The sequence below is a fragment of the Neomonachus schauinslandi genome, chromosome 1 (assembly GCF_002201575.2).
Source record: "Neomonachus schauinslandi chromosome 1, ASM220157v2, whole genome shotgun sequence".
NCBI classification, from domain to species: Eukaryota; Metazoa; Chordata; class Mammalia; order Carnivora; family Phocidae; genus Neomonachus; species Neomonachus schauinslandi.
Window position 1 is genome coordinate 5,281,508 of NC_058403.1, and position 18,805 is coordinate 5,300,312.

Sequence of the window (18,805 nt, forward strand, 5' to 3'; positions counted from 1 at the left end):
TTATTTTTTCCTTAGTGGTATCTTGAAAAGTGTAAAATATTTTCACTGTCATGAAGTGTAATATATTGATTTTTTGCCACTTGTGTTTTTGGTGTCATGTCTTAGAACTCTGCCAGACCCAAGGTCATAAAGATTTTTTCCTACTTTTCATCTAAAAGTTTTATAGTTTTAACTCATACATTTAGATCTACAATCCATTTTAAGTTAATTTTTGTAGGTGGTGTGAGGTAAGGTTTCTAAATTCTTCTTTTTGATATGGATATCCAACTGTTCCATTCCTTCTTTTAAAAAAAAGTCAGATTTAGGGACACCTGGGTGGCTCAGTCATTAAACGTCTGCCTTCAGCTCAGGTCATGGTCCCGGGGTCTTGGGATCGAGCCCCACATCGGGCTCCCTGCTCAGCGGGAAGCCTACTTCTCCCTCTCCCACTCCCCCTGCTTGTGTTCCCTCTCTCGCTATGTCTCTATCTGACAAATAAATAAATAAAATCTTTTTTAAAAAGTCAGATTAACACAGCACTATCTTAAGTATATTTCAGAAATTTCTATCAACAATTAGTTACAGAACAAAAATTTTAAGTGCAATCATCAGGTATTGCTTTCTATGTGACTAGCGTTAGAAGTGGGCGCCTTTTGTTTCCTGGGTTGTGGACTTGTTCTACAAAAAAAAAAAAAAAAAAATTAACTGTGCCCACCAAAGGAGTGACACCTTCTTTGTGTCACCTTTTCCAGCACCAGTGCTACTTCCCACTCTAAGCCAAGCAATAGATTTGGTTACTAGGTAGTGCATAAGAAAGCCACTTGCTCTTCAGTACTTTCCAAAGTCCATCTAACTTCCTTCAGGAGGAGATTGAAGCAATAAGGCCTCTGCTGGCAAGGGCTCTGCACCTGCTACTGTGGGCTTCTTAGGTCTGTAATCCCTCTGGAGCCCCACACCTAGACATGTGAGTGAGAATAAATATGGGCAACGAATTCTTCAGTTAAAATGGACGATGGAAGTACAGAAGAGTCCTGGAAAGGAGATTATTAGGTTCCTTCATCATATCCCATGAGAACATTCACATTGTTCTCATAAAGCACCAGGGAGGTGAGAAGAGCAGCGGTATGTCATGGATTTTATCTCTGATGGTAACAAAGGAAAGCTCCCAGCAGAAGCAGCTTCTGCTCAGTGAGTTTGACACATTCACTTGGGTCTCCTGACTGCCCCCGGTGGCTAACTGTGGAATTACAGCACTTTAAGAGGCCATTCCAGGGGGTTCTTTGATAGGATAGAGGATATCCAGTCCTTTGCTTTTGTGTTTACTGCAGGCAGAACACAACAGCCATGGTGCTTTTCTAACCAAGGCAAAGATAAGAAGAGTTCAGGAGCCAGGGGCTCTATCTGTTCTATATATCCGTGTGGAGACTAGTGTTAACCACTCATGTGTGTGGTCTAGTGCAAGTTCTGAACAGGAAAGTAAAAGAGAGGGTAAGGAAAGGTCACTGACTTTTATGTTGGGCATCCAAAAGGGGACCTCTATTTTTGCATTCTTCATAATATTCCCTGAGAACATCGATTCCTCAAAGCAAGCTTGGCCATTGAGCTGCATGGTTTCCACTGACCCAGTTCTTGAGAGCATTTGGTCCTCTGTTATGTCAGGCTTTTCTGTTTCTCCGTTGCACCTACTACAAGCCGCACCACCTTTATGTGTTCATGTGCTTGCACATTGCCCACCAGCCCCACTCATGCAATCAGATGTAAGCTCCGTGAGGGTCTCATCTTTTCCTGTCTTGTTCGCCACCATGTTTCCAATTCCTGACTGTATGCTGGCCCTGGAAGTGAGGCTCAACAATATTTTTAAATGAATAAATAAAACACTTTCAAAGTCAATAACTATCTATAAAATCCTTTTTTGTGTGTGAAATAAATTTTACTAATGTCAAACAACTATCTGTGCTACTGTTGTTCTTTTGAAAGGGGAAGTCTGACCTTCTCTGGTCACAAGACAACCCAGTTCTTGGCCTGGGCCAGCAGCTCCTATACAGGCATGCTGATTCTGGAGGTCCTAGTTATTTAGTGGGAAATGAAAAGCAGAACCTTTTCTGCCTCAGCCTTTGGAAAATTCTGAGCAGAATAAATTTCAATGAATAGGGCTGTTCTTTCTATTCTTTAATAAAATCTTAAAGATGTGTTGTCAATAGTTAGCATGATGTATAGAATTTAACTTACACACAAGGTCCTATGATTCTAAATGACCACTTCAACTCATTCACTACGTCTAAGAGTTTTTCTTTCTTTCTCAGACCCAGCGAACTCAGCCCCATCCATACTGGATGGGTTTGATCATCGCAAAGCCATGGCAGGGCAGCGTGTGGAGTTGCCTTGCAAAGCGCTTGGGCATCCTGAGCCAGATTATCGCTGGCTGAAGGACAACATGCCCCTGGAACTTTCTGGAAGGTTCCAGAAGACCGTGACAGGGCTGCTCATTGAGAACACTCGTCCTTCAGATTCAGGCAGCTATGTATGTGAAGTTTCCAACAGATACGGCACTGCTAAGGTGATAGGCCGCCTGTACGTGAAACGTAAGTCGGATGGTAGCTTGGAATGGTGATGTTGACCGCCACTGCTGGGGCTCTTGTTACAAGATGATTTCTAGGCTCTCGATATAGCCTTCCATTAATCTTCACAACAGTCCTGCTGAGACCAGTATTACCCCATTTTGCAGATGAGGAAATGAATGCTCAGACAGATTGCTCAAGATTACACAGCTGGGGAGGTTGGGACTTAGGATTCGAATTCAGGTCTGTCTGAATCTCTGAGGTTTCCATTAGGCCAACAGGATATGTATCTGAGATCACATTACCTAGCTGTTGAATTAATAATGGCCACCCTGTCTGAACATTGACAGAGGAAGAGGGGCAGGCTTGTGATGTCAGCACAAGTGACCGTAGTCAGATCACAGTGGGTGTCCTTGGCCGACTTTCAGAGGCTACTTGATGTTCTGGAATGGGACTATTATCAGAACAAATATAGGTCTCTAAATGATCAAAATATTGGACTTGGACTCATTATTACATATCATTTAGTTCAAATATGGTGGATATGTTTCATCTCCAATAGATTTGTATTGACTGTCATGAGGAATGTGTTGAGAAGGATGCTGAAGCCAGCCTCAGAGGAAAGAGGGGTGTGACTGCAGTAGGGAGCACTTTAATCTAGTCAGACACCCTCAGTTTTACTCAAGCAGAAACCAAATCAAAGTGAGTGACCCAGGAGCACATGGCCACAATTGACGGGCAGAGCTTTGGTCAAAATAGGTGGCTCTTAGACGCAAATGGAATGTTCTTTTCATTGTATATAATATTATTATATATTACATAAAATAAGATGTGTATTTTTTTAATTCGATGAACTAATTGGCTGAACTAAAGCTAAATCGCAAGAGTCTACATTGAAAGGCGGAGGCATTTTCTTATCCCACTTTTTCCCAACCCCATTCCTGTTTATGGAAATGTCTTTTCAATGTCACCCTGACTGTGGACTGTCCCAGCCCAACAGAATTTGTTAAGAGTAGACATTCCAGGGACTTCCTGGAAACAGCTGCCCAGGGTGGGTCTTTTGAAAATCACACAAACATGCTTAGGCTGGGATTAGGGAGAAATGGAAGATAAGGTCTGTACAGCTCTATTTCTGTAGTTGAAGAAACTTCTAGATGCAATGATGCAGCGCTGGACAGCAAGTAAGAAGTATCTCTGGAAGCTCAAAATCGCTTCTGTGTTAAAACACCTTTCATGGCTCCCCATTTCCTGCTGAATAAGTTTATATTTTAGGATAGTATCAAAATCATCCCAAGTAAGCCTGTCTGGTCCTACTGCCCATAGTTTTGCTTCAAAGAAAAGATACTCCTATTAAATTTAACTTCTTCCTATTCTCTGTACAAACCCATTCCTATCCTGAACACAGGTCATGTTGCTCCCTCCACATGGAAGATGGTTTTCAAAGACTTAAAGGTCTCAAACTTCCCATTTTTCGAAGCCCAGTGCAGTGGCCTCCCCAGAGACATCCCCATCCCCAAGCATCTCATGCTCAGCTCTCAGGGTTTAATTTATTGTTTTCTCTGTAAAGGCATTTATCACTGTCTACATTTTAAAAGTTATCTGTGGAAAAGTCTTAGTTCTGACTGTGCTTGTTCTCACTACTGTGCTCTTTGCCACATTGGGATAAGTCCTCAAATGCCTCTTGAATGTTTCCTATCTCCCTCTGACTTCATTTTTGTCTTTCCTCTCTAGACAGAAAGCATTATCTTGGGTTCCAAATCCAAAACCCTCTTCTCTTCCATCTCTTCCCTCCTGGTGCTCTCTTTATTCGTATGGCTCCAGATTCCTCCCCTCTGAGAACAAGCCTGGATCTGCATGCTTAGCCTTGGATTCCTTCTTGAGTATTAGATGAGTATGTCTCCCAATTTTAGATCAGATGTTTTGCTGGCACTTCAAAACAACAGTATTGCAAACCAAACACTCCACCATCTCTACCTTGTCAATGGCTCTTCTTATTCGAAATGTCTTACCCCCTTAAGCCCCCCAAATGCAGGCTTTAAATCTTGGATTCTCCATAAAGCTTTCCTTTCTGCATCCAAGTCCTGCGAAGTCCTAGAGACTGTAACTCAGTGTTTCTCAGCCACGCTTCCCAACCCCATCCTGTCCTAGACTGAGTCTTAATTGTACCTCAACTAGATATTTGCAATGCCCCCTTACTGACCCAGTTCCCCACTCCAATTTGTCTAACACATTATGATGAGTCAATTTTCCTAAAAATGTGTTTGACCATATCTTCACTTGCTAAAAATTCTTGAATGCTTTCTTTAGTCCCCACTGACTTAATTCCAAAATTTTGAGGCCCTTTGCCTACTTGTTCCAGGTTGCCTTTGTCATTTTTCTCCCATAATTTCCTACAGAAATGCTGTGTTCATTGCACACTGAGCAGACACAGTCTTCCTGTGACACAGCTGTGAGGCATGCCCTAATTCACAAAATGCCCCTTCATTCCAGCGGGGCTCAGGTCTATCCATCCTTGATATCTAAGGACTTTCTTGATCCCCTTCCACATAGTAGATGTCTCTGATGGACCTATATCACTGCTTGGCTACTATATCTACTCTTATATTTGTCTCATTCATCCAAGACGTCCTTGGAACCAGAGACGCCTTGGTGTGGTAACACAAGATGTCAGGAATAATTAGGGCAAAAAAAATGGTTTTTACCATTTACCTGTTGAGTGGATTTGGTGAAGTTAATTAAGCTCTCTGAACAACCACTTCCTCTTCTGTAAAATGGATGCGATGATATGACAAAACATGCAGGACTGTGGGGAGACTGACTTAAACAATGTACAAAAGACATTTAGTAATTGTTTGGCACATGGCAGTTACGCCACAAAAGTCATTCGTCTTTGTCTTACCTGTAAGTTTAACCCCGCTTTTGGCTTATAGTAGATGCTCAATAAATGAACTTGTTACATCGAATTTGGTTTCTTGAATGAAAATGTGGAATGTCAAATAGGAGAGTTCCATCACTGTCCAAACCAGTTAGCCTCACTTTAAAGAAAAACCCTGTTCGTGTCCACAAATTCTAATACCCACCTGTTTTCTTACAGCTGTGTGTGATGGGCCCTGGTTAAACCACATGGGAGGGGGGTGATAGGCGAGTGTATGAGTGTGTGAGTATGTCCCAGAGAAACCCATCCGTGTTGTTACCTTGGGACAAGGCAATAGGATTTAAATATTCAAATACCTCTGTCCTTAGCAGTAACCAGAACATGGCATTTCTTATTGTCAGTGGCTTAATCCTCACACTTACTCATTGAGAAAGCAATTTGACCATTGCCAGTCTATTTGCTACATAGAGACGGAAAGGCAAACAATGAAGAGGCTGCTCCTGAACAAAATAGTGTGCTATGACATAATGCCGAACATGAGATCTGTATAGAGTATGCTTACCGTGATGCATGCGCCTTGTCAAAAGCTCAGCATGTTGTTGAAATGATGTGTGCATATGTGATTTTTTTTACCTTCTTTTTCTTTCTCTTACCAAAATTTCCAGAGCCACTGAAAGCTACCATCAGCCCCAGGAAAGTTAAAAGCAGCGTGGGTAGCCAGGTTTCCTTGTCCTGCAGTGTGACAGGCAGTGAGGACCAGGAACTCTCCTGGTACCGAAACGGTGAAATCCTCAACCCTGGAAAAAATGTGAGGATCACAGGGATCAACCACGAAAATCTTATAATGGATCACATGGTCAAAAGTGACGGGGGCGCATACCAGTGCTTTGTGCGCAAGGATAAGCTGTCCGCTCAAGACTTTGTGCAGGTGGTCCTTGAAGGTCAGTGGGCCTCGTTACAGGGTTTGGCCGCACCAGAACCCAAACCCAGAGCACTCAGAGAGAAAAACACTGAAGCAATGCTGATAATTCCCAGGGCTAAGATTTCTCTCTGTCTGACTAGCTAATAACTCTGCCCTAATTCTTCAGGAGAGATCGGGCTAATGAAAGAACCAGTGCTGGTAAAGTTGTAAGTGGCAGACGTAACAAAAGTAACTTCACATTAGGTTAAGTAACGGGAATGTTGTCCATTCATGTGTTTAGTTACTTCTTAAGATACAGACTGCAGAAACTTACAACTTCAAGTTTGGTTGACAGTTCATTACCATAGACTGGAGTTGCTCAGTGATACTTTGTTTGAAGGGCTCTTTTATGTGCTCTGGGGCTTTTGGCAGCATCTCCGGCCTCTGCCCACTAGCAGCACCCCCTCTCTGAGTTGTGATAACCAAAAATACCTCCAGACATTGCCAAATGTCCCGGGGCCAGGGGCGGTGGAGGGTGTGTGTGTGTGTGTGTAAGGGGAATAGACCCCAGCTGAGAAATACAATTTGACAGACAAAATGTAGGGCAAAATTTCAATATAGTCCTTGGTGGAAAGGAGAAAAAGTGGCATCTGTGTGTACAGTTGTCCCTGGTTGAGTCCAGATATTCACAAATTTAGGTGAATGCAATTTGTGAGGAATGACCTCGGGTTGTTATAATAGGTCCTAGGTATGCTGTTCTCTTTTCTTAATGGCCTGCTTACATCTGAAGGCTTATCAATCAGCCAGGGAACAGAAGCTATCAAGGTAACATTCAAGTGAGACATACGTTTATCACCAGATAATTGAATGGCTTTTACCTGTATATGTGTGTGTCTTGTTGGAAATTATGTCTTTATGTATAATTTAACATTCATTTGGTATAAATTGATTAAAATAATTACATGACTTTCATATAAAGAGAAACATATTTATATATGAAAATAAGTTTAAATATGTCTTGATGTTCTTCGAGGTTATTTCTATTTTTTTAAATCTTAGCTGATTTTTAGGAAGAAGCAGACTTAGCAATGAGATTCTTATTTTGATTCAAGCATTTTCTTGCAGACAGTTTCTTAAAGTGGAGGTGAAATTAGCTGAAGGCATGGAACCCATATTAAATGCCTGACACTGAGAGCCCCGTAATAATTAAGTGCAGAAAGTAATCAATTTGTACAGAGCCGATTTGCTGCTGCTGATGCATTGTAGTCCTTACATATCACTATTTTTAGATTCTTTGTAGAAGAAGGAAAGAATACCTGTCTAGGCCTAGTTACCTTGGCAACTATCTCGTGTGACTAAGAAAACCTAAAGAGCATATTGATAATCCATAATGATGCCGAAAGATTTCAGGTTATCAGAGAGTGACAGCAAGAAAGATTTCAAAGACACTCAGGTCTCACTGGGAAAATAATGTCTGCTTTCATCTCCAAAAAAGCCTGTCACTTGAATAAAAAAAGGGGGCAAAGGAGCATATTGAGCATACTCACAGATTTATTTGTTGCATGTCAGTTTCCATTCAGGACAAGAAGCTTCACTTATTTTTCTCTTCTGAGAGATGACAGGGCTAATGTAGCAAAAGAGAGCAGAAGTGTAATTATAAATACATATCTAGAATTTGCCTTAAAATGGTGTCTAACTAGTATCCTTGGATAGAGCCTCCAATATTCCCATTGAAATAGCTTTAGATTAATGTAAATTTTAAAAACTCACAATACTATGAGCTAAGAATGGCCATTGATATAATGCAGAATCTGGGAGTATTTTCTATGAGGCCAAAGAAACTGGAATGGAAGTCTAAAGAAAATGAAATCTAATAATTATAGGTTCAAGATCAAACCACAGTAACTGGAAAATAGAATAATAGAAAAGAACAAGAACAGTTCCTATGTTAGGAAATGATAGAATAGCATGTATCAGACTAAACTTCAAGCAGATAAAAATTATGAACTTGAGGAAAAACAAAACTTGGGAGAGACACCCAAAAGCAGGAAGAAAGGATTGGACCCATGAAAGAAGAGGAAAGGGTTGGGTGATACCTGCCTTGATACCACTTTTCCCTTGAGGACATTGCCCAGTTTTTGAGATGGGTGCTGTGGGGGGACGACAATACTGGAAGAAAAGTAGAAAGCTATAGTCTTATGGGATTTAGGTATAGAAGGACAGAAGTCTGTACTGTCAAATTACCTGCAGTTGAGGGAGGTGAGTTGAAATTCCAGGAAGGAGGGCAGTCCTAAATCCCTAACAGTGAGGAGTCCTGAAATCTAAAAATAAACTTACTTGAAAAATGTAGTTGACACCTGAACTGGAAAATGTGGAGGAGAATCCAATAAAAATAAAAAATAAAAACAACTAGGGGTGCCTGGGTGGCTCAGTTGGTTAAGCATCTGCCTTCAGCTCAGGTCATGATTCCAGGGTCCTGGGATCAAGCCCTGCATCAGGCTCCCTGCTCAGTGGGAAGCCTGCTTCTCCCTCTCCCACTCCCCCTGCTTGTGTTCCCTCTCTCACCGTGTCTCTCTCTGTCAAATAAGTAAATAAAATCTTTCAAAAATAAAAATAAAAAAAATAAAAACAACTAGGCATACAAAAAAAAGGGGGGGATACTGTTAGCCGAGGTCAAAAGACAAAGTAGGCAGTAGAAATAGATCTTGAGAGAACCCAGATGAATGAGCAAAAGCTTAAAAGCTTTTATTTAAAATATATTCAATAGCTTAAAGGAAAATAAAGGCATAATGAATAGATATCTGTGAAAGACCAGAAGAGAAAATGAAAATTATAAAAAGGAACCAGTAGAAATATAAAAATTCAGTATATTGGTTTTAGTGGGAGATTGGAGAAGAAATAAAGGATCAGTGAACCTAAAGATAAATTCAAATAAATTATCCAATTTGAAGCATAGAGAGAAAGAAGACTAGAAAGGAAATGACCAGAGCCTCAGTGACATGGCACATTCATCAGGTGGCCTGATCCACATATAATTAGAGGCCTAGAAAAATAGGAGATTGACACTGGGGAAGAAAAAAGTATTTGAAGAACTAACAGCTACAGTTTTCTCAATTTTGGTATAAAAAATAAAGTTACAGAGCCAAGAAACAGTAAACCCCAAGAAGAATAAATACAAAGAAAATCACATATGGGCACATTAGAGTCATGTTGCTGACAACCAAAGATAAAGAAAAAATCTTACAATTCTGAGGAAGGAGAAATATTAAGTAAACAGAGTTATCAGTATGAATGATGGATGACTTCTCATCAGATATTTTGGAAGACAGAAGACAATGGAGCAACATCTTTAAAATGTTGAAAAGGATTAAAAAAAAAAAATCCCTGTCCACCTACGCTCCTATATCTAGCAAAAAACAGTCTTTAAAAATCAGCAATAGTAAAGGTATTTTCAGTAAATAGAAGCTGAAAGAATGTGATACCAGAAGAAATGACACATGAATTCATTGAAGGTGAAGGGAAATGACCTAAAATGGAAATTCAGATCTGTAGGCATAAAGGCCATGAGAAAAGGCAAGAAATATGTTACTAAACATTTAGAGAAATTGTTTTTTCTCTTTTAATGTCTTTAAACAATAACTGACAAATTATAAAATTATAATACTGTATTATAGAGTTTAGACATAAATAGATGCACTAACACAAAGGAGAATATAAATTAAATTATTTGAAGTTATTTGTACCAGGGTTTTTACATTTCATGAAGTAGCATAATTTTCACTTTTGGTACATGAGATTAAAATTATATAGATGCATGCACGCATATATATTAGTATTGATATACATATGAATATTTATATGTGTATATGTTGATCTATCCATCTGTATCTATGTCTATGTAAAACCTAGTTGGATTTTATCCCATAAATGTAAGATTGGAAAAACATTAAAAACAAAAATCATCTATGTATGCATAAGGCATCATATTAATAGAATATAGGAGAAAAACAATTGATGACTTCAGTATATCCAGAAAAACACCACTTGACAAAATTCAACATCCATTCAGAATAAAAAATTCTCAGCAAACTAGGAATATAAGGAACTTCCTTGACCCGATAAATGGCATTTATGAATACTCTATAGTGAAAACTATACTTAGTGGTTGAACACTAAATATTTTTCATTTAACATTGGGACCAAGGCAAGGATGTTCACAACTGCCACTTCTATTCAACAATGTGCCAGAAGTGCTAGGCAGGTATGAATAAGAAATAAAATACATAAAGTTTGGAAGGGAAAAATCTCAGTTATCTTTAATCACAGACCTTGTTGTTTACATAGAAAATCCCAAGAAATCTATAAAATGAGTCCTAGATGCATAAGTGAGTTTAGAAGCTCATAGTATACAAAAAATACAAAATTTGTTTTCTTTTTATACAGTAGGAATCAACAAATGGAAAATAATATTTTAAAATTCCATTTATATTAGCATAAAAGAAAAGACACTTAGGAATAAATTTAACAACAGATGTGAAAGATTTCAACATGTAAAACTGTACAACTATACATTGCTAATATAAAATTGTGATGACCTAAAAAACTGGAAAGTACACCATATTCAAAGGCTGAAAAACTAATATTCTTAAGGTAACAATTCTCTGTAACATGATCAATGTAATCTCAGTCAAAATCCCAACAGCTTTTATAGATTGATTTTTAAATTTATGTAAAAAAGTGGAAGTCCTATAGTCTAAGTTGATTTAAAAAACATGTGTGGGAAAGTAAAAGACTGAGAATTGTGCAAACAATGTTAAAAAAAAAGAAGAAAGTTGGAGGACTCATAAAGCTACATTGAATGAGATAGATACACAGCTCAATAGAACATACTGGATGGTCTAGAAATATGCCTACACATATATGATAAATTGATTTGCAAGAGAGTCCACAATGGGGGGGGAGGAGCAAGATGGTGGAGGAGTAGGAGACCTAAATTTCGTCTGGTCCCAGGAATTCAGCTAGATGGGTATCAAACCATTATGGACACCTACAAACTCAACAGGAGATCGAAGAAAAGAATAGCAGCAACTCTCTGAACAGGAAAGCAGCCACTTTCTGGAAGGTAGGAGGTGCCAAGAAGTGAATCCGAGGCAGTATACGAGAAGACAGACAGCGGGGAGGGGGCCTCCATCAGCCACTACCGGCAAGTGATAGAGCAGCAGAGGACAAAATCAGAACTTGTTGAAGTCTGCTCCACTGAGGGACATCGCTCCAATGGCTAAGTGGGGGTTGGAAAGCTCGCTGGGACAGTGTGGTCTCAGGACCCTCGGGGTCACATAAAGACCAGGGCTGCCTGAGTGCATCAGAGCTCCCAGGTATTGGAGCGGGAAGCAGGCTACAAAGATGGAGCCGAGGAGCAGGCTCGCAGCTCAGGGTTGCCATAAACCATGATCCACAGCACAGTCAGGCCACTGCTCTTCCAGCAGGGACCCAACAAGTGGCAGATCCGGGGAGACTCCCCTTCCACCCCCAGGAGGAGCAGCGCAGGAGTGCACTGCAGGAATCTGCTGTGTTTGGAGACTCCAAACAGGGTCTTGTGCCAGAGATAGAAATGCTCGGTCACAGGCCGGGTGAGCACGGAGTGTGGCCAGAGACCAGGAAGAAGGGAGTGATTGACTGCTTTTCTTTGGGGGCACACTGAGGGGTGAGGCCCCGAGTTCTCGGCTCCTCTGGGGCGGAGATTGGGAGGCTGCCATTTTCACTCTCGTCCTCCAAAGCTGTACGGAAAGCTTGCAGGGAACAAAAGCTCCCAAGAGCAAACCCGAGCAGATTACTTAGCCTGGCCCCCAGCAAGGAGGGAGCAATTCCACCTCCAGCAAAGACATTTGAGAACCACGGCAACAGGCCCCTCCCCCAGAAGATTAGCAAGAACAGCCAGCCAAGACCAAGTTTACCGATCAATGAGAATGGCAGAACTCCAGCGCTAGGGGAATACTGCACATAGAATTCATGGCTTTTTTACCATGATTCTTTAATCTTTCAAGGTTAATTTTTTAAATTTTCTTTTTCTATTTTTTTTTGAATTTTTCTTTTTCCCTTTTACAACCAACATCTTATCAATCCCTTTTTAAAAAATCTTTTTTTATTTTTCATTTTTAGAGTCATATTCTATCCCTTCATTTAGTTAACCCTGTTTTTGGTATATATATATAAGTTGTTCTCTCTTTAAAATTTTGGGATACAGTTTCTTCTAACAGACCAAAATATACCCTAAATCTCTAGTGTATGGCTTTGTTCTAGACTCCTGCCTGATCACATTCTCTCCCCCTTTTTTTTTTCAATTTCTCTTCTTTCTTTTTTCAACCAACTTCTTACAAATTCCTTTTATAAAATCTTTTATAATTTTCATCTTTACAATCATATCCTATCCCTTCATCGTATTTACCCTTATTTTTGTACATATATAAGTTTTTCTTTCTTTAAAATTTTGGGAGGCACTTTCTTCTAACAGACCGAAAGACGCCCCAAATCTAGTGTGTGGCACTGATCTATTCACCAGACTGATCATATCTGATCATATTCCTTTTTCTTTTTCTTTCTTTCTTATTTTGTTTTTCTTTTTTTCTTTCTTTCCCTTTCTTTTCCCCCAGTTTCGGGTCTCTTCTGATTTGTTTAGTGTACATTTTTCTGGGGTTGTTGTTACCCTCTTAGCATTTTGTTCTCTCATTCATCTGTTCTCCTCTGGACAAAATGACAAGATGGAAAAACTCACCTCAAAAAAAATAACAAGAGGCAGTACTGACTGCCAGGGACCTAATCAATATGGACATTAGTAAGATGTCAGAACTAGAGTTCAGAATTACAATTATAAGCTAGGTTTGAAAAAAGCATGGAAGATACTAGAGAATCCCTTTCTGGAGAAATAAAAGACCTAAAATCTAACCAAGTCGAAATCAAAAAGGCTATTAATGAGGTCCAATAAAAAATGGAGGCTCTAACTGCTAGGATAAATGAGGCAGAAGAGAGAATTAGTGATATAGAAGACCAAATGATGGAGAATAAAGAAGCTAAGAAAAAGAGATAAACAACTACTGGATCATGAGGGCAGTATTCGAGAGATAAGTGATACCATAAGATGAAACAATATTAGAATAATTGGGATTCCAGAAGAAGAAGAAAGAGAGAGAGGGGCAGAAGGTATATTGGAGCAAATTAGAGCAGAGAACTTCCCTATTTGGGGAAGGAAACAGTCATCAAAAATCAGGACGCACAGAGAACCCCCCTCAAAATCAATAAAAACAGGTCAACACCCTGACATCTAATAGTAAAACTTATGAGTCTCAGAGACAAAGAGAAAATCCTGAAAGCAGCTCAGGATAAGAGGTCTGTAACCTACAATGGTAGAAACATTAGATTGGCAACAGATCTATCCACAGAGACTTGGCAGGCCAGAAAGGACTGGCATGATATATTTAGAGCACTAAACGAGAAAACTATGGAGCCAAGAATACTATATCCCACTATGTTGCCACTGAAAATAGAAGGACAGATAAAAAGCTTCCAGGACAAACAAAAACTAAAAGAATTTGCAAACACGAAACCAGCCCTACAGGAAATATTGAAAGGGGTTCTCTAAGCAAAGAGAGAGGCTAAAAGTAACATAGACCAGAAAGGAACAGAGACAATATACAGTAACAGTCACCTTACAGGCAATACAATGGCACTAAATCCCTATCTTTCAATAGTTACCCTGAATGTAAATGGGCTAAATGCCCCAATCAAAAGACACAGGCTATCAGATTGGATAAAAAATAAGACCCATCAATATGCTGTCTGCAAGAGACTCATTTTAGACCCAAAGACACCTCCAGATTAAAAGTGAGGGGGTGGAAAACCATTTACCATGCTAATGGACACCAAAAGAAAGCTGGAATGGCAATCCTTATATCAGACAAATTAGATTTTAAACCAAAGACTATAATAAGAGATGAAGAAGGACACTATATCCTACTTAAAGGGTCTATCCAACAAGAAGATCTAATAACTGTAAATATCTATGCCCCTAACATGGGAGCAGCCAATTATATAAGGCAGTTAATAACAAAATCAAAGAAACACATTGACAAAAATACAATAATAGTAGGGGACTTTGACACCCCCCTCACTGAAATGGACAGATCATCTAAGCAAAAGATCAATAAGGAAATAAAGACCTTAAATGACACACTGGACCAAATGGACTTCACAGATATATTCAGAACATTCCATCTCAAAGCAACAGGATACACATTCTTCTCTAGTGCCCATGGAACATTCTCCAGAATAGATCGCATCCTAGGTCACAAATCAGGTCTCAACTGGTACCAAAAGATTGGGATCATTCCCTGCATATTTTTGGACCACAATGCTTTGAAACTAGAATTCAATCACAAGAGGAAAGTCAGAAAGAACTCAAATACATGGAGGCGAAAGAGCATCCTACTAAAGAATGAATGGATCAACCAGGTAATTAAAGAAGGATTAAAAAAATTCATGGAAACAAATGAAAATGAAAACACAACTGTTCAAAATCTTTGGGATGCAGCAAAGGCAGTCCTAAGAGGAAAGTATATAGCAATACAAGCCTTTCTCAAGAAACAAGAAAGGTCTCAAATACACAACCTAACCCTACACCTAAAGGAGCTGGAGACAGAACAGCAAATAAAGCCTAAATCCAGCAGGAGAAGAGAAATAATAAAGATCAGAGCAGAAATTAATGAAATAGAAACCAAAAGAACAGTAGAACAGAAAATGAAACTAGGAGCTTGTTCTTTGAAAGAATTAACAAGATTGATAAACCCCTGGCCAGACTTATCAAAAAGAGAAATGACCCAAATAAATAAAATCATGAATGAAAGAGGAGAGATCATAACCAACACCAAAGAAATACAAACAACTATAAGAACATATTATGAGCAACTCTATGCCAGCAAATGAGATAATCTGGAAGAAATGGATGCATTCCTAGAGATGTATCAACTACCAAAACTGAACCAGGAAGAAATAGAAAACCTGAACAGACCTATAACCACTAAGGAAATTGAAGCAGTCATCAAAAATCTCCCAAAAAACAAGAGCCCGGGGCCAGAAGTCTTCCTAGGGGAATTCTACCAAACATTTCAAGAAGAATTACTACCTATTCTTCTGAAACACTTCCAAAAAATATGGAAGGAAAACTTCCAAAATCATTTTATGAGGCCAGCATTACCTTGATCTCAAAACCAAAGACCCCATCAGAAAGGAGAATTACAGACGAATATCCCTGATGAACATGGATGCAAAAATTCTCACCAAAATACTAGCCAATAGGATCCAACAGTACATTAAAAGGATTATTCACCATGACCAATGGGATTTTTTTCCTGGGCTGCAAGGTTGGTTCAACATCCACAAATAATACATTCACAAAAGAAAGAACAAGAACCATATGATCCTCTCAATAATGCAGAAAAAGCATTTGACAAAGTACAGCATCCTTTTTTTTTTTTTTCTATGCTCATGGATTGGAAGAACAAATATTGTGAAGATGTCAATGCTACCTAGAGCAGTCTACACATTCAATGCAATCCCCATCAAAATACCACCCACTTTTTTCAAAGAAATGGAACAAATCATCCTAAAATTTGTATGGAACCAGAAAAGACTCCGAATAGCCAGAGGAATGTTGAAAAAGAAAAGCAAAGCTGGTGGCATCACAATTCCGGACTTCCAGCTCTATTACAAAGCTGTCGTCATCAAGACAGTATGGTACTGGCATAAAAACAGACACATAGATCAATGGAACAGAATAGACAGCCCAGAAATGGACCCTCAACTCTATGGTCAACTCATCTTTGACAAAGCAGGAAAGAATGTCCAATGGAAAAAAGTCTCTTCAACAAATGGTGTTGGGAAAATTGGACAGCCACATGCAGAAGAATGAAACTGGACCATTTCCTTACACCACACACAAAAATAGACTCCAAATGGTTGAAAGACCTCAATGTGAGACAGGAGTCCATCAAAATCCTAAAGGAGAACACAGGCAGCAACCTCTTTGACCTCAGCCGCAGCAACGTCTTCCTAGAAACATTGCCAAAGGCAAGGGCAGCAAGGGCAAAAATGAACTATTGGGACTTCATCAAGATAAAACTCTTTTGTACAGCAAAAGAGCAGTCAACAAAACCAAAAGACAACCAACAGAATGGGAGAAGATATTTGCAAATGACATATCAAATAAAAGGCTAGTATCCAAAATCTATAAAGATCTTATCAAAATCCACACCCAAAGAACAAATAATCCAATCAAGAAATGGGCAGAAGGCATGAACAGACATTTTTCCAAAGAAGACATCCAAATGGCCAACAGACACATGAAAAAGTGCTCAACATCGCTTGGCATCAGGGAAATCCAAATTAAAACCTCAATGAAATACCACCTCACACCAGTCAGAATGGCTAAAATTAACAAGTCAGGAAATGACAGATGTTGGCATGGATGTGGAGAAAGGGGAACCCTCCTACACTGTTGGTGGGAATGCAAGCTGGTGCAGCCACTCTGGAAAATAGTATGGAGGTTCCTCAAAAAGTTTAAAATAGAGCTACCATACGACCCAGCAATTGCACTACTCGGTATTTACCTCAAGGATACAAATGTAGGGATCCGAACGGGTATGTGCACCCCAATGTTCATAGCAGCAATGTCCACAATAGCCAAACCATGGAAGGAGCCAAGATGTCCATCAACAGATGATTGGATAAAGAAGATATGGTATATATATACAACGGAATATTATGCAGCCATCAATAAACCAAACTCTTGCCATTTGCCACGATGTGGATGGAACTAGAGGGTATTATGCAAAGCGAAATAAGTCAGTCAGAGAACAACATGTATCATATGATCTCACTGATATGAGGAATTCTTAATCTCAGGAAACAAACTGAGGGTTTCTGGAGTGGTGGGGAGTGGGAGGGATGGGGTGGCTGGGTAATAGACACTGGGGAGGGTATGTGCTATGGTGAGCACTGTGAATTGTGTAAGACTGATGAATCACAGACCTGTACCTCTGAAACAAAGAATACATTATATGTTTAAAAAAAAAAAAGATAGTAGGAAGCAAAAATGAAGGGAGGGAAGTCTGAGGGGGAGACGAACCATGAGAGATTATGCACTCTGAGAAACAAACTGAGGGTTCTAGAGGGGAGGGGGTGGGGGGATGGGTTAGCCTGGTGATGGGTATTAAAGAGGGCACTATTGAATAGAGCACTGGGTAAAATTTGCAAACAATGAATCATGGAACACTACATCAAAAACTAATGATGTAATGTGTGGTGATTAACATAACATAATAAAATAAAATTTAAAAAAAGAGTCCACAATATTCCTAAGCTAAAAGAAAATCTTTTTGACAAACAATACTGAAACTACTCAATGAACATAATACAAAAAAATGAATATCAATTCGTACCTCACACCTTATACCTTGTACAGATTTTATTTGCTCTAAATTATAGACTAGGATATAAAATCCCAAACTATGAAGTCTCTAAAAGTAAGCATAGAAGAATTCTTCATCATTTGGAGGATTTACAAAGCTTTCTTGGGATGAAGGAAGCACTAAAAGTCAAAGGCATATACATCATTGAGAAAATAAAAGGCAACTACAAACTGGAAGAAAATTTTACACATTCAAACATACACAGCTATAATACATACTATATATATGTCTGACACACATATTTACTTAATATACCTGACAAATATATTTGGCCATTAGAAGATATCTGGTAAATACTTATCTTCAGCATAATAAAGAACTCCTATAAATCAATAAAAAGGTAGTCTAACATAACAATGGACAAAAGATTTGAGCAGATATTTCACAAAAGGAGATACACCAATGGCCAATAATCACATAAAGACAATATTATTTCCGTGATACTCCTGCCAAAAATGCATAAACTGCATCTAATTATGTAGAAATAGAAAAAAACCACTTTGAGCAACTGGCAATCGTATAATTCTTCAAAAATGTCAAAGTCAAGAAATACAAAAAAGATGAAAGAATGATCCAGATTGAAGGAGACTAAAGAAGCATGGCAAATAAATGGGATGTATGATACTGGTTGGGATTGGGGAAATAGCTGAGAGGGACATGATCAGTCAGCTGGCCGACTTTCAATATGGACTTCATGTTAGGTGGTCATACTGGTGCAAAGTTACATTTCTTAATTTTGCTGACTGCTGTGGCAATGGTAGAATATCTGCTGTATAGAGAGACCACACAACTCTATGACTACATGGATTTGAAGCTCAAGAACAGACGAACTAACTCAGGGTGAAAGAAATCAGGACAGTGACTGCCTCTATCTGGTGAGATTGAAAGGAGCCCTAGGAATGTTCTGGGGTGATGAAATGCTCTACATTGTGCTCATTTGGGTGGTTACACAGTGTACATATTTAACAAGCTC

The 18,805-nt window shown here is 39.2% G+C and overlaps 1 protein-coding gene across 1 annotated transcript in view; it reads left to right on the forward strand.

The window, feature by feature from the left end:
• Positions 1 to 18,805, forward strand: part of DSCAM (DS cell adhesion molecule) — a 709,341-nt gene that overhangs the window by 378,817 nt on the left and 311,719 nt on the right. Inside the window, exons 7-8 of the mRNA XM_044918979.1 lie at positions 2,283 to 2,561; positions 6,078 to 6,353. Of these exons, the coding sequence (XP_044774914.1) occupies positions 2,283 to 2,561; positions 6,078 to 6,353 (555 nt within the window). The remainder of the gene's footprint in view (positions 1 to 2,282; positions 2,562 to 6,077; positions 6,354 to 18,805) is intronic.